This window comes from Aspergillus terreus, genomic scaffold (genome assembly GCF_000149615.1).
Source record: "Aspergillus terreus NIH2624 scaffold_3 genomic scaffold, whole genome shotgun sequence".
In the NCBI taxonomy this organism is placed as follows: Eukaryota; Fungi; Ascomycota; class Eurotiomycetes; order Eurotiales; family Aspergillaceae; genus Aspergillus; species Aspergillus terreus.
In genome coordinates this window covers 1,692,589-1,711,328 of record NT_165926.1, presented here as the reverse complement: position 1 = coordinate 1,711,328, position 18,740 = coordinate 1,692,589, and the positions used below count along the sequence as shown (strand labels likewise).

The 18,740-nt window shown below is 52.5% G+C and overlaps 9 protein-coding genes across 9 annotated transcripts; 3 read left to right on the top strand and 6 right to left on the bottom strand.

The window, feature by feature from the left end:
* Window positions 1-585: 585 nt before the first annotated feature.
* ATEG_02506 (DUF3431 domain-containing protein) lies at window positions 586-1,573 on the bottom strand (the record flags this gene model as incomplete). Its single annotated transcript, XM_001211684.1, has 3 exons — window positions 586-1,168; window positions 1,242-1,386; window positions 1,447-1,573. 3 exons carry the CDS (start codon window positions 1,571-1,573, stop codon window positions 586-588), a joined length of 855 nt encoding a protein of 284 aa, XP_001211684.1.
* A 511-nt stretch (window positions 1,574-2,084) lies between these two features.
* ATEG_02505 (aminotransferase-like domain-containing protein) lies at window positions 2,085-3,522 on the bottom strand (the record flags this gene model as incomplete). Its single annotated transcript, XM_001211683.1, has 2 exons — window positions 2,085-2,990; window positions 3,043-3,522. 2 exons carry the CDS (start codon window positions 3,520-3,522, stop codon window positions 2,085-2,087), a joined length of 1,386 nt encoding a protein of 461 aa, XP_001211683.1.
* A 1,451-nt stretch (window positions 3,523-4,973) lies between these two features.
* On the top strand, window positions 4,974-6,191 carry akr1 (putative aldehyde reductase (AKR1); the record flags this gene model as incomplete). Its single annotated transcript, XM_001211682.1, has 5 exons — window positions 4,974-5,020; window positions 5,076-5,163; window positions 5,216-5,314; window positions 5,369-5,656; window positions 5,709-6,191. 5 exons carry the CDS (start codon window positions 4,974-4,976, stop codon window positions 6,189-6,191), a joined length of 1,005 nt encoding a protein of 334 aa, XP_001211682.1.
* Window positions 6,192-7,765: 1,574 nt separating this feature from the next.
* ATEG_02503 (uncharacterized protein) lies at window positions 7,766-8,638 on the bottom strand (the record flags this gene model as incomplete). Its single annotated transcript, XM_001211681.1, has 1 exon — window positions 7,766-8,638. One exon carries the CDS (start codon window positions 8,636-8,638, stop codon window positions 7,766-7,768), a length of 873 nt encoding a protein of 290 aa, XP_001211681.1.
* A 902-nt stretch (window positions 8,639-9,540) lies between these two features.
* ATEG_02502 (uncharacterized protein) lies at window positions 9,541-10,450 on the bottom strand (the record flags this gene model as incomplete). The annotated part of the gene is made up of 2 exons (XM_001211680.1): window positions 9,541-9,908; window positions 9,958-10,450. 2 exons carry the CDS (start codon window positions 10,448-10,450, stop codon window positions 9,541-9,543), a joined length of 861 nt encoding a protein of 286 aa, XP_001211680.1.
* Window positions 10,451-11,462: 1,012 nt separating this feature from the next.
* Window positions 11,463-12,965, top strand: ATEG_02501 (uncharacterized protein; the record flags this gene model as incomplete). The annotated part of the gene is made up of 7 exons (XM_001211679.1): window positions 11,463-11,690; window positions 11,746-12,112; window positions 12,173-12,338; window positions 12,400-12,491; window positions 12,545-12,595; window positions 12,646-12,752; window positions 12,828-12,965. 7 exons carry the CDS (start codon window positions 11,463-11,465, stop codon window positions 12,963-12,965), a joined length of 1,149 nt encoding a protein of 382 aa, XP_001211679.1.
* Window positions 12,966-13,614: 649 nt separating this feature from the next.
* Window positions 13,615-14,433, bottom strand: ATEG_02500 (uncharacterized protein; the record flags this gene model as incomplete). Its single annotated transcript, XM_001211678.1, has 1 exon — window positions 13,615-14,433. One exon carries the CDS (start codon window positions 14,431-14,433, stop codon window positions 13,615-13,617), a length of 819 nt encoding a protein of 272 aa, XP_001211678.1.
* A 582-nt stretch (window positions 14,434-15,015) lies between these two features.
* Window positions 15,016-16,065, bottom strand: ATEG_02499 (sterol desaturase family protein; the record flags this gene model as incomplete). Its single annotated transcript, XM_001211677.1, has 1 exon — window positions 15,016-16,065. The coding sequence occupies one exon, from the start codon at window positions 16,063-16,065 to the stop codon at window positions 15,016-15,018; it is 1,050 nt and encodes a 349-aa protein (XP_001211677.1).
* Window positions 16,066-16,878: 813 nt separating this feature from the next.
* Window positions 16,879-18,630, top strand: ATEG_02498 (T6SS phospholipase effector Tle1-like catalytic domain-containing protein; the record flags this gene model as incomplete). The annotated part of the gene is made up of 2 exons (XM_001211676.1): window positions 16,879-17,133; window positions 17,191-18,630. 2 exons carry the CDS (start codon window positions 16,879-16,881, stop codon window positions 18,628-18,630), a joined length of 1,695 nt encoding a protein of 564 aa, XP_001211676.1.
* Between the last annotated feature and the right edge of the window lie 110 nt (window positions 18,631-18,740).

The window sequence follows — 18,740 nt, the reverse complement described above, 5'->3', positions numbered from 1 at the left end:
TCGATGTCGCTGGATACCCGTCGGTGCTGTTAGACGTCCAATATCGCGCTCATGCTCGCCTATACGCTCTTACCTCTGAGATTTCTACAAGGCGCAGGTCCGGTCAGCTCCGTGATTTTGATGCTCTGAACAAGAGTGGTGAGCATGTTGACGCTGATGCCGACTGGGCATGGCTCAACAATAGATCGTCTCTGCGGTTTATGGGGTATAAAAAGGTGATCTCAACAGCGTGTGATGCATTTTGTACTACTCATACAAATGATAGCGATAAGTAGAAGTAGTGATAATGTCTGATATACACCTAGTCGATGCAACCTTGGTTCACTGCTAGTTAGCCTCGGAGCTAATCCAATATCCGATACACCCTGTCTATCACCGTGGTAATGTACAACAGAAGGACCAACACTCCAAACCCTGAAATACTCTATTTCTTTGGGCTCTGGACTCGCACTGCCTGCAGTGTCTCGCCCGACGCCAACGGCCCACACCAACCATATGTATCACACCGGCATTGTTCGAACCGGGGACAGCTGCTTAATTAGCCTTTGCACTCGCAAACACGCAGGTAATACGCAGAGGAACCTACTATATCTCCTCCATCCCGAAAATAATATGCCACACCTTCTCAAACACCCACCCCACCCCAAAACTGTCCGTCAGCTCCGTCTCCGCGGCCCACTGCAACATGCGCTCGTAGTCCGCCAGCGGCCGCTCCCGAATGCGCGCCCGACTCACGGCGAACTGCCCGCAGCACACATTGCCGATGTGGTCGGGCACCTTCTCGGGGCCGACGTTAAACAGCGTCTGGTACACCTGCGGGAAGAAGGCGCGGATGTCGTCCTTTTCGATGTCGTACTGCGTCGGCTCCCACGGGTGCACGCTCGTCGGACAGCCCGGGTTGTGCTGGCAGCGGAGGTTGACGTAGCCGCGCGCGTCGACGGCCTCGAGGCGCAGGTTCTCCAGCGCCGGGGTGGTATGCGGGCCGAAGAGGTCGTTGTGCCACTGGTCGATGTTGGCGTGGACGAAGATGGAGTAGGGCGGGAGCCGGTCGTAGTAGTCGACGATGTAGGACAGGTAGGCGGCGGTTTCGCGGCCGCGGATGGTGCGCGGGGTGAGGAGTCTGGGGTCAGGGTCTTCGTCGATCATGTAGATGAAGGGGGTGGTGTCGCTGGAAGGTGCGCAGGTCAGTAGTTGTCGCGGGAGACGAGGTCTGGAGTAGTGGGTGGGACAGTGAAACGCACGGGTGATGAGTACAGTAGTCGAGCACCCAGTGGAGATCCTCGAACTTGGGCGTGGCCAGCACAAGCCCGATGTCGCGGTCATTGCGGTATGTGTTGGTGATGGCCGATAGGTTGCGAATGACCTGGTCGTGGGTCGAGTCGTACTCTGGGGTTGTGTGTAAGCCATGATATCATACGCGCCCGTCGCGACGGCGTGCGGACATACTGAGGATTGGGTCGAAAGAGCCGTTCAGAAGCAGGAGAATGGAAGTAATCGTGGCGAAGATCAGGGCCAGGAATCCTAATCCGGCGGTTCGGCGGGCAGGCCAACGGAACGCCCGCCGTATCGGCATGGAGGCGGAGCTACGTCAGGAGTTGACCTGGAGCAGAAAAGGGGAAGAGGGGAGATGGAGAGATGTCGCGGGAAAAAGGCAGCCTAATCCAGACGTGCAGGTATCATGGAGAGCATGCGTTGTCAGTCAAAGTCATGATGCGGTGGCTTGGAGCGGATGAGGTGTTGTGAGGTGAAGGAATTGCCAGCAAAGAATCTTGGAACCTGATATGCATGATGATCAAATCAATCAAAAAAAGAGATTTAATAATTTTACGTTAATAAGAATCGCCCCGTCCTAAACCTAATCCTGGCGCAGATCTGCATGATGGCACCCAATCATCACTGCGTCTGGAGCGCCCCAAGGCTTGGTATTGGCACTGAAGCCCGACTGATTGGCTGGATACAGCTACTGTGGGGCTATGCCACTTCGTCGCCTTCCTGTTTGGGAAAAAGTCACCAATCCGACCTATCGCACATGTTGTTGAATGTGTACAAGAACGCCATCAACACTGGGCAGTCAAGGAAGGAATCTAAGGCTGCAACTTTCTCAAAACAGCCGCCAGTCGAATCACTCCCTCCGTCAGGCGGTCCTCGTCAATTCTTGAGAAACATAACCGGATCATGTCCTCATATCCGCCACATCGCTCATTGCCTTCGGGAAGTGCAGACAATTGTCCCATTCCAAAGCGAAGATTCTCCTCCCTCGCTGCAGCTTCAGACACCTGCGCTGCTGTCAGAGGCGAGGGTAGCTGCAGCCAGAGAAAGAACCCTCCTGCTGAGGATCTCGAGTTTTGTACAGGGCTGAAGGTGACACCAAGAGGCAGGAGATGTGTACGGACAGCGGATTCTAGGATAGAATACCGGCGCTTGTAGGTTGGAAGGAGGTTCGAGGCGATGTTGGTTGAGACAAAGTCCTTGATGAGAAGCTCATTCACAAAGGTGGACATGAGATGCGAGGGAGCTCCTCCTGAGCGAGTGGAACCACTAGACACAAATAAGCATGGCCTCAGACAGATCGCGATCTGAAGGGAGATAACGTACGCTTGGGACAGGCCATAGGTGAACTTTGGAGTCCCCTCAGCCCAGCCGACACGACAGCCCGGTCCAAGGATCTTACTAAAACTGCCGTTGCTGACACAGTTTCCGAATTCGTCTTGAGGACCGCCATCCAAAATCATATCAAGATCAACGAAGCGGGGTTGGATGGCTTTCAGGCTGGCGCGGCCGGTGGTAGGCTCAGCCGACGAATCTGCATCCCAATGGACAAAATCATACACATCATCGCTGATGATTAGGGCATCATACTTCCGTGCCAGTCGAAGAAGCGCTTCCCGTCGAGCGCGAGTCATGACGGCGCCCGAGGGGTTTGCAAAAGTTGGTACACAGTAGATGACATGGGAATAGCTCTTGCGGTAGGGATACGGGGGTTTAAACTCCTGCCAGACCAAGTCAGATTTCCCATCCGCACGACTCTTGAAAGATACTCACAGGTTGGTTCGTGGTTTGAGAAGCACGGAAAGCTTTCTCATCCGCCTCTAGAGCCCTCTCCAAGAAAGCAATATCCACTCCCTCCATATCCTCTGGGACCCCATAGAACCGCCCATGGAAACCTGCATCCTCGAAGATGCGGAATGCAAGATAGTAGGAGGGCTCGACCACCCAGATCTTCCGTGTCTTGATCGGATCAGTGAACACCTGCAAGATACAAGCCAAGTTCTGACTGGCACCGCCAGTGATGCAAATGCGGTCCGCGGAAACCTCATGCTGCGGGGCGTAGAACTCTGCCAGCCATTTGGCGATATTCTCTCGAAGAGGGAAATATCCAGGATCGGCGCCATAAACCATTCCATCCTCCCAGACTACCGGGTTGGAGAGGGCTAACGTTGCCGCCTCTTTCAACGGTTCCGCTGGGAGGAGGCTGTTGGCGGGGAAGCCAGTCGCAAGGTCTATGCAAGGCTTGGACGCCATCAGTGATGAGTGTCTGAAATGATTGATGATTGTGTGGTGTCGTTGAAGCGAGGACCCCCGAGGGATTTTATCATGGTTTGAATGCACTCATGTTCCTCCATCCGATGGAATCGTGATGACCCGATTGGGAAAGGCAGGCGATCCGACCAATAAGAAGCGTCGATTGACTGGATCTCAAGGATGTTCCTGTCGAAAGCGCGTGAATGATTTCTAATCGCAAATGATCATTTCCTGGGCGTGTTCTGTTCAATTCTAGGATTGGTAATAGTGATTAGGTGTAGAACGGAGAGATAGGCGTGTTATGGGTACATACATGTAGTACGGAGTACGGAGTAGTGATTGCCTCCCCAGGACAGACCTAACCTTATCTATGCTGAAGTGATGTATGCAAGGGATTGTCAAACATGTGTAGAATCAGCAGATTAAGTACTACCTAGGTAACTACGCTAACGCCAGACAGTCAGGGGTATGATGTGCGACAGATATAACTACCACTTGGTATCTAGGACCATCTGCTACCGGAGCACACCCCCAAATCCACAATGTGTCACTTCTCATGGCTGTTGATACTACCCTGCTTCGTAATCCATCAATCTCCAGGGAAGAATCTAGAATACCCACACTATCCCCAGTCAGATACACTAACCTCGGCGTCTGAGACGACCTGGAAACTCTCCGGACCGCTAAATGTTTCTCCCGCAGCTAGACCTGGGGTACAGTGCCGACCGACGAGTGGCAAGCATGACAGACGCCGAGCGAACCAACACGGGTCCGGGGAAGAGACAGGGGCATGAAAAGAGGCCGCAATGATGGACCATCAGCAGCCGAATTAACCGGGGGAAACCGACGGCGTGATTGGGCTGGCGGCGGAAAAAGAGAATTATCCGAGAAAAGTCGGGTAAATTCCCGGTGGCTGAGTCAGCAACCCCGTCGGAGGAATGTCTGCCGATGTCGACGTCATCACCACTGGTCTATTTACTCCGTCAACAACATCGTGTACAGAGATACGTTTACACTGAGGGAAGATGGTAGACTTCACTAACTCTGTAAAGCTCTCTCAATCTGTCTCTTTATATCTAAATAAGATCTTGGTATGCTTCTATCTCTCATGTCAACTCTCCTGAATCTGTACAATCCCACGCTGCCCCACCGAGGGGTTCTGGCGGGGTAGCATCTCCAACAACTACGGTAGCACTGTTATTGTCACCTAACAATATTGTTCTCCTGCTTCAGGTACCTGAATATTAATAATAATGGCGCTCTTTGACCCTGATTAGCTCATCCTCTGCCTCCCTCCCCCGCCGGAGAACCCAAGGTTTCGACCACTCTGTACCACTCCGTTAAATTCCACCTCCTTCCCTCTTCTCTCCTCCTTCCTTCATATACCCTCTGCATACCTCTTCTCCTCGTTCCCTTCTCACCCATAATCTAGACTCAATCCTCCCATCACAATGTCTCTCGGCAAGAAGGTTACCCTGAACTCCGGTGCTCAGATCCCGTATGTCCCTCATCACCGCATAACATTCATGGTGACCAAAACTAACCCAAACTAGCCAGCTGGGCTTCGGTACCTGGCAGTCTGCCCCCGGCCAGGTCGGTGAGGCTGTCTATCAGGCTCTGAAGGCTGGTTACCGCCACCTGGTCCGTATCAGTCTTGTCCCTTCCTCCAGAACCTCATCTAACGGACCGACAGGATCTCGCTACCATCTACCAGAACCAGCGCGAGGTCGCCGAGGGCATCAAGCGTGCCTACAAGGACGTCCCCGGCCTCAAGCGTGAGGACCTCTTCATCGTATGTTCATGATCCCTCCTCCCGAACCAATGGAGCAGCTCCTAATCCCATCAGACCTCCAAGCTCTGGAACAGCCAGCACCACCCCGATGTCGTTGAGAAGGCCCTCGACGAGTGTCTTGCCGAGCTCGAGCTCGACTACCTTGACCTGTACCTCGTCCACTGGCCCGTCGCCTTCAAGACCGGCAAGGAGCTCTTCCCCCTCAAGGCCGGCAGCAACGTCGAGGGCGGTGACTGCGACATTGACGACAGCATCTCCATCGTCGACACCTGGAAGGCCATGACCAAGCTCCCCAAGACCAAGGCCCGCACCATCGGTGTGTCCAACCACACGATCGAGCACGTACGTCTCCCTGGACTCTTGCGCACTATCAGCCACATCTAACACCCTCCAGCTCGAGGCCCTCATCAACGCCACCGGCGTCACCCCCGCCGTGAACCAGATCGAGCGTCACCCCGTCCTCCAGAGCCCTGAGCTCGTCGACTACTGCGCCAAGAAGGGCATCCACATCACCGCCTACTCCGCCTTCGGTAACAACATGATCGGCGTTCCCCTCCTCGTCACCCGTCCTGAGGTCAAGGAGGTCGCCGAGTCCGCCTCCAAGCGTCTCGGCACCGAGGTCACCCCCGCCCAGGTCATCCTCGCCTGGTCCCAGGTCGGTGGCCACAGCGTCATTCCCAAGTCCGTCACGCCCTCTCGTATCGTCGAGAACTTCAAGGAGATCGAGCTCACTGCCGACGAGGTCGCCAAGATCTCTGAGCTGGGCAAGGAGCGCCGCCGCTACAACACTCCTCTCGTGGCGAACAAGCCCCGGTGGGATATCAACATCTTCGGCGAGCCCGAGGAGGCTCCTGCCACCCACAAGGTCATTGTGTAATGCGATGCTGGTCACGTTTTCATGATGATATATGTTCGTGGATAGATAGTTAAATAAAAGCATGATGTATGATCGTACTGTTTTCGCGGATATTGGTTTCGTAGTGATTCTATTAATCACTATCGGATATCCTGATTGAGCATACCTCAAGGATAAATGCCGTCGACCTTTAGAATCCCGCCGCGGCCTTGATAGCCTGATGCGGTTAACTCGCTGCAGGATATGTGGAGTGGCAGGGTGACAGCATCCGTCCGAAGATCCCTGATATAATAAACCAGCCGGCGTTATGATGTATTGCCTTGTATCAATTGATCAACCCCCACGCGGTCCGAGCATACCATTATGAACGCTATTTCCCCTTCACTCCCCGGTCCAACTCGGCGATCCTCTTGAACGCGCGCGTAATCTCCGTGGCGCTCTGATACACATAATCTGTAGAAGTGAGTAAGCACCAACCCCGCGACTCTTCAATTCAGAGCAGAGGGATACGCACACGACCCAATCACCATCCAAATGGCATTGAAGAAGAAGTAGTAGAACCAGAAGTAATACCCCTCCGGCCGACAGAACGACACCCCGTGGAACCAGTCGCCGAACATGCTCGTGGCGTAGTACAAGACGTCTCCGTAGACCTGGCCCAGCGACATGATCAACTGCAAGGCGTGGCGGGCGGGGTGCTGGACGGCAATGCAGTATGCGATGAAGAAGGCGAGGGGGCCCCAGCAGAACTGTCCAGGGTTATCACTCTAGTCGACAGTGGCTGAATTCAGGATGCACATACCGCCGTGATAGCCTCCATAGAGACGAGGAATGAATCCGAGGTCAGATACCGCGAGTCGGAGAGCGAGTATTCTTTCCAGAGCTGGCCGAATAGCTCCTGCGACCCTGCCAGGGATCTATGGTGGACGACAAAGTAGGCTTCGAAGAAGAGATGGACGAATCCGGCTGTAGAGGGCATCCGCATCAGTACCTAGGTAGTTGTCTGTCGACCGCTCCGAGGACTTACTCAAACACATCCAGACAAAGGCGAGCTGGTCGGATCGACTCGCCGTAGGCCGTACATTGCGAATGACTAGAAAAGCTATGCCTATCACTGCAGCCCAGAGAAATGCGAATTGAGAGATCAACGAGAGAACCTGGCTCGCATTTGTCACGTAGTGCGGCAGTTGGATCGTAGGAGGGTAGAAGGGATGCGGGATGAAGGTGATATTCGTCATCTTCCGTAGTTTTTGGCTCAATTGGACTGGAAAATGATAATAAGTGCAGTAATCTACCTCTACAGATATGCTGCTTATGCTTCGATATTTATATGGATGGTCTTGGCCTGCATGCTCTCCTCGGTCTCCGCGGAATCCGCATCAGTCTCGGATATTGCGATTCCATCTCAGGCCACCGATGCATAGGAGAAAGCGCTCTCTTGAGCATAATAGGGAGAAGTGCGAGCCATGTTTTGGTTATTTCTATGCCATAAGACTGGCTATGCCTCTTTAGTGTGTTCATTTACGGACCACATAGAGCGGATAGACATATACATTCCACATTAGGAAACCCGCGAATACGACTTCAGTCGCAAACTAGAAAGTATCACTGTACACTGTACAACACGAACCACTGCATAAACACGCCGGATCCTTCAGGGAGTTCATTCTCTCCTGATCTGCTTCCTTCCACTTCTTCAATCGTTCCTCATCTTCTTTATCCCACTTCTTCTTCCTTTCTCTGTCGGCCTCGTCCAGTCTCTGCCTCCGGTCTTCATCTTCTTTCTCCAGCCTTTGTCGTCTCTCCTCGTCCTCCTTGTCCCATTTCTCCTTCCTTTCTCTGTCCCCTTCGTCTTGTCTCTTCTTCCTTTCTTCGTCTTCTCTCTCCAGCCTTTTCCGTCTCTCATCGTCTTCCTTATCCCACTTCTTTTTCCTTTCTTCGTCCTCCTTGTCCCGTTTCTCCTTCCTTTGTCTGTCTTCTTCGTCCTGTCTCTTCTTCCTTTCTTCGTCGCTGCAGCTGGGCTTGGAATCACCTGTGGAAGGCTTCACCCGCTGATCCTCAAAGGGATTACTGTTTGGCTTCCCCTTTTCCTTCTGGTCAGAGGGATCGCGGTTGCTAGGCTTCGAGTCCTGCGACAAGGGTTTCACCCTCTGATCCTCGAAAGGATTTCCATTGGGCTTTCCCTTCTGTTTCTCACCCGAGTCATTGCTGCTGAGCACAACTTGATCATCAAAAGGATTGCCGCCAGACTGCTCCTTTGGCTGTTCAGCTTGATTGTCCTTGTTCTTCTTCACTGTTTGATCCTCAAAAGGATTGCGATTGGCCTGCTCCTCCGGCTTTTGGACATGGTCCTTTGAGGCTTGCACTCTTTGATCGTCAAACGGGTTGGATTGAGCGTGAACGATTGATGTAGAGATCAGAAATATGCATATTGCAATGGCAACGAGGGTCCGTATTCGTATCAGCATATCCGGAATGGGTCGGTCGATCACGTTTGTCTTTCAGCTAGGAATCGTACGCTCTGTTGTTGATGTTGGTGCGGATCGGTTGTAGGTGTTCAAACAAGATGGGGGATGTCAAGCTGAGTGCTTGTTTGTGGTACGACCATTGAAAAGGCAAATGCACGTTCAATGCTTTCCGGCCACCTCCACGCTTCCCTTGGCCTTAACCGGATATAGCGTCTGCTCCTAGCTTATGATGGCATGACTCTGGCTCAAGATACAACCATGGGCCTTGCTCGTTCTCTTCTCCGTCCAGACGTTACATAGATCTCTCGTTCACGTCAGCACATTGGCTCAAACTGTATCAGCAGTTCGGAGGGAAGCAGTCCTCATCTATCCTCTCACTTTTGGCCTTCTCTTCGCCGTGCTCTCCGCTTTGTGGAGCTCCAAATCCATGCTACCGTTATCATCACGAGCTGAACCATGTCGATGATGCCATAGTCAAGTCAGTCTCTTACATACATCTCTTATGGTCCAATCTCAATGTTGCATTTCCCAGATAGACTATATCACTTGCTAGACGTATACTCAACCCGATTTCACTAACGTCATCGTGATGCATGCTCACTCCCTCTAGTCAAAGAATGGAGGGCGATTTGAACCAGACTGCCAATCGGTCCGTCGTCCGATACGAGCTCCATGAGAGGATAGATGGTAATCTGCTCATCGATGCGGCTTTTGGGGGTACAGAGGTTATGTGCATGAGCTGAGAGGTCCAAGTCTAAATCATGACCCTATATGCAATAACATACGCTGTTGTGAACAAGACACGGTTAAGGAGGAGTCTGTAGGATGTACTACAGTGAAAAGTCACGTCCATCGATTAGAAAATCACCGACTGTGCTGATTCAGCTCCCAACTCAACGTCCTCAAACCTGAACCAGAGAGCCCCCAAAACTCGAAGATGATTCATCCACCGGCTCACCTCGTGCAGTATGTAGAATACACCGAGAGCTTCCGTCTTCTTCGAGATAAAAGTTAACAGCGACACATTTGGGCCACGTAGAACATTCATTTCCGCAGTCGCTAAGGCTTTTAAGGCCTGTCTTCTTGGCGACATCTTCGGATCTGTATGCTTGCTTGCAATTGAGCATGTAGGTGCGACCATTGTACTTTTGTGTTGCTCCATGCATCGCAGGGCAGGAACACCTGCATGGATTCTCCAGCTCCTGCATTACGGGCTTTTGATCGCCCTGACACAGGCAGGCTGAGACGTGCGTGTCGGCTATGACGGCAGCTGTGTCAGTCCGGAGGCTCGTTCAAATTTGTCTGGCAATTGCACTTACTGTTTTGCAGTTTATTGGGTTTCTTATCATCTGGCTTCTTGTCCGGATCTTTGTTCCCCCCATTATCGGGCTTCTTCTCATCAGGATCCTTATTCCCTCCGTTGTCGGGCTTTTTCTTGTCAGGATCTTTGTTCCCCCCATTGTCGGGCTTCTTCTTGTCAGGGTCCTTATCCCCAGTATCCGGTTTGGTCGTGTTTGAACAGGAACAGCATTTACTGCAATCGCAGCCCCAGCCCTCGTACTTGGTATGGCAACTTTCCGATATAATCTTTCCTTCGTGATCGTATGTCGCGACATACAATTCACATTTCTGTGAATTGCTCGGATCTTTCTCGCTGGATAGTCGTTTGTCATTGGGGGCCCGGCAATATTCTTTCCGATAGCACTTTCCAGTCGGGGGACCGGACTGCACACCGGATTGCGCACCGGACTGCATTTGCCCCATGGCAAGCGTCACGAGCAACGTCCAGAGCACAAGAATTGCCCTCATCATGTTGGTTGGTGTATTTTGAGACGACAACGAACGTGGGACTGGGCGGCGAGCGGAAAGTGATCGTTTGTTGATATGCGTTTAAGTGCCCTGGATTCCAGTCTTGTTCTCGGGCTTCCTCCGTTCCTGAATAGTGTAGCACGCCGCCATCAATCGATGACCAGTATATCGCTTCGCAGCTGGTATCCTATGGTGGAGTCTGCATGAGGTGTCCCGGGGGACCATACCTCGCATGTAGCAGCTGCACTGGAGCTTACGGCGCATCGTTAGGTAGTAATCGCCTGTATCCTTCTGAATCCGAGTTGAAAGGCACCCATAAGTTAGTAGTAATGACGTGAACGAGTAGCTATTCGTCTTCGAGGTGCTACATGCGACCTCAACAGGTCATGAAAGTGCCGGAAATGGGGCGGAACTAGACGATGATCGCCATGATCTGCTGAAACCCACTCGCGTCCGTCTCCTGCTATGCGCGACTTCCTTGTTAGGCCTTGACTCAGCTAGTCACTGACTGCCAAATGCTCTATGAGACGTAATGGATGCAGAGGCATGTGGAGACATGTCTTGGAATGCGTGGTCGACATTCCCGAGTCCAGTCGTCCAGTCCTACCTGGACCCTCATTCTTCTGTAACCATCGGTGCAGAAGGACTTATGTAACCGTAATATTTTCTTTTCTTTCATTTTATTCCTCTTTTTCTGATTTTTTAGTCCACGCGACATGGCTTGCCCGAAGGCAGCTTCTCATGGCTGCTGACTCGTGGACCGTGACATTACCGTTGGCGTCGATCATCCCTAGGAGGCCGCTGGTTAGCTGCGTGACAGTGAATCATCATAGACATGGCCGGAAGATTAGAAGTCATTCTTAGTCTGGTTCAATCTCCGCTGTGAAGGCACATGCCATCCGTGGAAGGTAGACAGACTATCCTATACATCCGCATCCTTTCTACTCATCTACACTTCACACCTACTACATACAAAGCGAACCAGCGAACGCCGTGAAACGCCGCTTAGAGCAAAATGTCCGGTCTTACCAGCAACATCACAGACACGGCCACGGGCGCGACCTCGGGAGCAGGTAATCCCACCGGGCTTGCTTCAAATGTGACAAACACAACATCATCTACTGGGGCCGGGGGCATAGCATCAAACGCAACCCAGAGCAGTAACGCCACTGAGTCCGCCCTTCCACCCGGACAATTAGATATTATCAAGGGGGTTGCCGGCCTGAACACGAACCACAAGGGCGTAAGTGCCATCCTCCCCTCACATCCCGCGTAACAAGGCGCTGATGGCGGTTTAGGAGGTCATTGGCCTGGGCAGGGATGACAACAATGCTCTGATTAACCTCCTGGCGAGGGAGAAGATGAAGAAGGACAAGGGGACTAGTGACGAAGAATTAGACAAGATGAGCCAGGAGGATATCCTGAAACAGTCCGGCCTGAACCATGCAAGCAAAGAGGAGATCGAAGAGCTTTCTAAGAAGGATTCGGTCCAGAAGTTCAAGCAGGAGGCGCAGAAAAAGACTGTCTCGTCCGGAGTCTTCTACGCTTATGGCGTCCAGAAGGTCGGCGGGCTGACCAAGCGGTTCCTCTACACGTTCGCCAATGCCTCCGTTGCAAATCAGTACATTCAGAAGTTGCAGGATACCTATGGAGCAGCTGTCAAGCGTAAGTCACCGTGCAGGAACCCACTCTCCTTGTTCTGATGATGGCTAATGACTGCCACAGGCCACGGCTCCCAGTTCTTCACTCTCCCCGACACTCCGAACCCATTTACCATTGCAGAGAGCCAGGAGTTCAAGCAGTTCGAGCAGAAGTATATCGTCGAAGAAGCCCAGGCTCCCCAGCCCATCATCCCTCCGATGGATGCGGCAGGATACTCGAACACTCGAGGGTAGGGCGCAGGCACCCAAAGAAAGCGTCACACTTGTGCTAATCTTTGGAGGTGCCGGTAGACTTGGCTGTGACTGCACTTGCGGGAAAGCTTCAGAGACAAAAGGCTCGGGGAACACAAGCGGAAACTCCAATGTCAAGCCATCGAACAATAGTAAGTCGTTCAAGCGAGGCATTTGAAGTTTTCGAAGGCTAACGGAAGTCTAGCTGGCGACAATTCTGCTGCAAACACAAATACCACCAACAACAAAGGAAGCAGTAAGAACATAGCTGCGCTGTGCGAGGTGCCCGAACTAATCAGCGTCTAGATAACAACACAACCGGAGGCAACAGCAGTACTTCGGAAACGAACAAACACCAGTCGAGCGGAGGGAACTGTCACCACCATTGCTGCGGATGTCACGGTTCAGGATGTGTAAGTAGAGACGTCCGATCGATCTAACACAGGACAATCGTGCTTCGGAGCCAGACTGATGCGGGTGAATTGCAGGGCACCTCTGATGCCGAGTTGATCCGGGTTGCTTCAAAGATAGCAGACGAGAAGAAGGCGAAAGGCGATACGCGCAGCTACGCGGACATCTTCGCCGAGGCGTTCAACGAGCTGAAGTCCACCACCAAAAGCAAGTGACGGTGTTGCGGCCACACCTGCCACTCCCATAGCACCTCCTCCATACCCTGTGTGGCAGATAGATTTCGCTCCTGTTGGTGCCGCATGAGAGGAAGAATCTGCTGCTGGAGACATAGGGTTTGTTCCACTGGGAATCAACTGATCTCAAACTGCACGCGCACGGATATTATGAACCTCTTGATGGCGATGCAGGTTCTTCTCATGTTCTGGATGCTTTTCTCGTGCTGCGCAGGATCTAGAGGTAAGGGAGAGGCCTCTTCGAACAAAGGGGGCTCAACTATTGGCGATCTCTTTGGAGCGCTGGGGTTGAGTTGGGTGTGGCTAAGACTGAGAGAATGGCTGTGTCTGTTTCTCAAACAGCTGGCAAGTAGTATGTTGCTACATTGCTGTGATCTACCAGCCATGACAAACTCCACCGTCAGTGGCAGCAGTCGTGGGTTCCAGATGCCACAGTCAAGTTCTGGTGTTGAATATTGTGTTGGGCCGGGAGTCGATTGCTAATGGCATGTCGTGGTGTATGATTTTGGAATAAAACGATGTTAATAGCAGCTTCTTACGTTCCTTGCGTTGCATACTTTTGAACTACAATGAGTGGTATGGAGTCTGGAAGCCAAACGTATTGATTCAGGCCTACATCATCAACGGCAATCTAACACAGCTCCCACACCTCGCCTCCTTCAAACAGTTCGTCACAAACGACAGGAACCAGGGTCTCCTGCTCGTTCGACTCTTTCGCGCCTTCCTTTTCCTGCACCGCAATCCCAAATCGGCCAGTGAATAGATCTCCCAGTTTGAAGTAGAAAGGATTGCGAACATATCCAGTCTTAGCCGCCAAGGACCCATCATCCTTCATCGTAATCGGGTACTCTCCGTGCGCCTGGTCCTGGTCACTGGCCTGTCTCATGAGCTTGAGCTGGACGTCATCCCAGGGCACCATGAGCGGATTTTCGACGTTGGGCTTTCCTTTGATTTCAATTCGAAACTTGGCCCGCTTGATGGTCGAGATCACAATCGCACCCTTGGTATCGCTGGACCAGAATCGCTGGGGAACGCGCTTGTTCCGGATGCAGAAGATCTTGCCGTGGATGTGGTCGGCCACATCGAGATCGGGCAGGATAGGATAGATTCTGGCCGAGTTGTCCCAGTTACCGAGGCCCTGGAAGAACACCTGCCCTCGGATCCGCCTGGACACGTCGTGCGGAAGATTGGCTTTGCCGAGATTGACGTTCTCGATGAAGTTGTACAGCGCCCGGTCACTTTCGCCGCACCACGACCACATCTGCGGCGACATGCGTTTGAGCTCATGGAAGTCGGCTTTGCGATTGACAGGGTCTGACCGTTCTTGGAGGAGACGAAAGAGATAATCGGCCACTCCGCGGTTGGCTGCTATGATCAAGTAGCGATTGTCTCGGCCGCCGCCGCTATCCCAGTGGTCTCCACGGAAGAAGGCGAGGTTGTAAAAGACCATGCTGACGAGATGGCGTTAGAGCGATAGTCCTGTAAACGCAGCGACCCGGCTACTGAGTGACCTACTCCCAGACCCGAGAGATATGATGTCAGCTTTAAAGCGCATGCTGGGATATACTGCTCATCATCCAACGTCATCTATCCAATGCGTGCGTAGCTTCGGACATCTCGGGCATATCGAATCCCACGAAAGGAAATGTAACTGTGGATCTATACCCGAACTACGGCGTCTTTTGTATTCGTCATGGAGTCCAGCCCGACGGAGAGCACAACCTTGCGCTTGCATTAGTCGACACAGAGCCAGTGGAGTGGAGTTGTGGATCTACAGTTTGTTGCATTCTTCGGCTTGCGCGGGAAGTCAATAGTTCCACATACCGTTCGGTCCGGATTAAGCTTGGTTGACTGAAAACGCTGCCGTGTGAGTCTCTTGCTACTGATCCAGTAACCTGTGATACAGGATTTCGCATATGAACTACAAGGAAGATCTATTGAATGATGTTACGAACATTGAAAAACCATACCAGGGTGCAGTCGTTGCCGAAATCTTCTAAACATGAGGCAGACGATATCTCTCTCCTCCAAGTCAGATCAGCGGCAGCTCAGCGGTATTGACATAGTCGATATTATCCGCGCGTGCCTCCAGACGAGGCAGGCATGTGCCGAACAGACGATCCCAAACGCGGGTCTGCTTCCCATAGTTATAACTCGACTTCCAGCCCTTACGATGGTGAAGATCGTGATCCTCGAGCATCAATTCCATGCCAAAGAGTTTCAACAGCCATGTCCACGGGTTCACTGCGGTGACTGCAATGCGCAGACCACTGTGGCCCAGGATCTCCGTAAAGACGACATACTCCTGGCACACCCACCACTCATAGAATCCCAGCGGGAATCCAAGCAGCTTCATAGTGCCGTACGTCATCATGGGAACCCCGACAATGTCGAAAAACTCCTGCACGCGGTCCGCGTATGCGGTCAGAAGCGGGTTCGGATGTTTGGTCAGGTGGTGGGTGCGATGGAACTGCCACAGGCGATCGGACTCGTGCACGGACCGGTGGAACAGGTAGTACCAAAAGTCCAGCACCAGGGCATACACGCCGGTTTCAAAGACGAGCCACCCCCATCGGATGGATGATGGCGCTTCATCTGGGCGGTAGGCGAAGAAGACGGTGAATAGCGGACGGAGGATGACCACGCTCAAGAGGGACTGCACTGTCGTCCCTACCCCAACGTCCGGTACACCGTCCCGGGGGTGCTTGTCGCCGTCGAAGAACCCGTAGCGGTGGCCCAGACGGCGGAGGATGTGGACTTCGTGGATCGCAATGGCTTGCAGGGCCATGCTGTAGAACCAAAAGGCTAGCCATGGGGGGAGGTTGGAACCGGTGTACTGGACGTAGAGCTGGTGGAGGAGCAGCGGGATACCGGCGTAGATGATCACGTAACGATGAAAGTGCCATTCCTTTGCATGAGGCACTTTGTCGGTCTTTGGATGGACTGGGACACTTTTGTCGAGATCCACGTGGTGCACATTGAGGATGTCGAGGAACCAGTGGCCTCCATTCCACTTGGTGTGGTCCCACGAACGCCATGTGGACTTCATCGAGTCCTTCGGGTTGCGAGGAGGGGGCGGCATCTTCAGTTGTAAGAAAGGATGCGGCAAAAAATGGATGTATAGAGACTGAATGGTTTATCCTGGCAACGAGAGACATCGTTGGTGGCCACCCCGCCGTTTAAGACTGATATCTGGCATCCAGCATGTGAAGCTCCGTTGTCGAGCTATGTCTGAGACGGTCTAGTTCGACCCCAACGTTCTCGGGATCAGCGCTGTTTGCAGATTAGTGATCGTGTGGCATCGATTACTTGTGTTGTCAGTCATCTCGGGGATACGGCTGATCATGGGGTGTGTCGTATGTTTACCCGCGCTAGTCCGAGCAGCCATTGAGGGACTCCAAGACACCAGCATACCTGTTTAGTTCGTGAGCATCATCATCATAATCACATGGAATTGTATCCATCAATGTGGATCACACATGCGAGATCGAACACATCCATGGACACTGCGGAGTATGTAAATCCCCACGAGAATCCCAGAAAACTGGAGAACTCCACATGCTCGGTTAGTCTGCAAAGCATACTCGATCGGGTATCCTTTGCGAACAACATCGGCCCTTCGACGAACTCATAGAATGATCTAGTTCCTAACCTGCAGTCTTTGTTAATAATAATGAAAAAGGGCTGTTAGGTGTATAAGCGTCGGGATCTTCTTAATGCATGTCGTCATTGAAACCCTGTAGAATGCCCACGACAGCAGACACCACCAAGACCAGAAGATCAACCATCATTAGAAAGATAGATGAGATTGTAGCGAATATAGGGCCAAGACGATGTAGGATTGAAGGAACCTCCTGTCTCTAGACAATGGGATTCAGAGGATAGACTTTGCCACATGCGCTGTCAACCATGGCACCCCGTCGATGATGATGACAACACCACAATCGGGAGCTTTCAAAGAATGAAGGACGAGGCATTCTCTTTGTCTCGCCCCAGCATTCCATTGTGTAGGTATTGGCAACTGATTAAAACCCCGGCCATGGAGCGAACCGCCATCGCAGACACCAGGGAATTCGTCCTCTGTTTCGACGGCACCGGATATAAGTTCCGAGGAGATGACGCAGACAGTAATGTCCTCAAGATTTATCGAGTAAGTAGCCAAATTGGGACTTTCGGGCTCCACAAAGCAGCCTGACACCAATGGAAGATGCTTGATCGCAACGACGCTCGCCAATTTCACTATTACCAGCCGGGATTCGGGACGTACACCACCTTAACTTGGCAGTCGCATGACACAAACCAGAATCGTCTCAAGAGATGGATCTCAAATGCGAGAGACGCCGCCGCAGGCACGACCTTCGACGATCACGTCATGGACGCGTATCGATTCCTGATGCGCTTCTACTGCCCCGGCGACAGGATCTACCTCTTCGGCTTCAGCCGTGGCGCGTACGTTGCACGCATGCTGGCCGAAATGCTAGATCATATCGGCATGTTAGAGCCCGGCAACGAAGGGAAAGTCCACTATGTCTGGTCAATCTTCTCCAAATGGGCGAAACGCATCAACAGCGTCGACGCAGAACAGAAAGAAAAAGACGCCCTGTACGGATTCATGAAAGCGCTCCGCGAGACGTTCTGTCGCCCGGTGTCGCAGATCCGATTTCTGGGGCTGTTTGACACCGTCAACAGTATCCCACGGTTCGAGGTGAATCGCGATAAGTTCATGTTTCCCTATACGGCCAAGACATCGGCCAAAGTCATTCGGCATGCCGTCGCTATCGACGAACATCGGGCGAAGTTTCGACAGGATTTGATCTCCGATGCCAATCCAAATGCTCTATCGACGCAGCGCAAATCCCGCGGCCAGCCGGCGCGACAGGGGCCTCTTCCGCAAGGGCGTTGCACAGGCGAGGCGTTCTATCGGCCCGCTCCTCCGGTCCGTCCGCAAGAGGGTGGCCGTCTCGAGGAAGATCACGATACGCACCAGGACATTGAGGAGGTGTGGTTCGCCGGATGTCATGCTGATATTGGTGGTGGATTGAAGTTGGATAAAGGTGAAGACCTGGCGCTGAGCCATGTGCCATTGGTATGGATGGTGCATGAGGCGCAGCGTGCGGGACTGAAATTTGATCCTGAGAAAATGAAGCTCTTCCGCTGCTTTGAAGAATCAATGAGTAATGGTGGTCTTTCAACTGGCGACCCGGAAAAGGACAACCAACGGCATGGGACAGATGAGGAATCCGAATTTGAAACGGCGCTGTGGACAGCGTCGATCCATGGCCATATCCATGACTTCCTACAATATGGCCATGGTGAGCCATGGCCTACCGTTTTATCCTGGAAAGTCGTGGAGTATCTTCCGTTCCGGAGGATGGGCTTGCAACCTGATGGATCTTGGAAACCCACTCGATGGCCTCTCCCTCTTGGGGAGAGACGGGATGTTCCTAAGGACGCGAAGATTCACGTATCAGCCATTCGACGCATGAAGATCAATCCACAATACAGGCCGAAAAATCTGCTCAGAGATGGAAAAGGGAAGAATGGACCCCCTTTAGAGCATGGAATCGACACGTGGGAGGTGCACGCTCATCCAGGCTGCCCAGTGCGAGAAACATACCGCCGGAAGGTGAACGAAACCAGCAGCTAGACAGGATCTCTTGATGTATATCACCCGATAGAAGTTCTCGCTTACACCAGAAATTCCGAACCATTTCTAATACAGAAAATCAGGAAGGGTCTGCTATTCCCAATTTATTT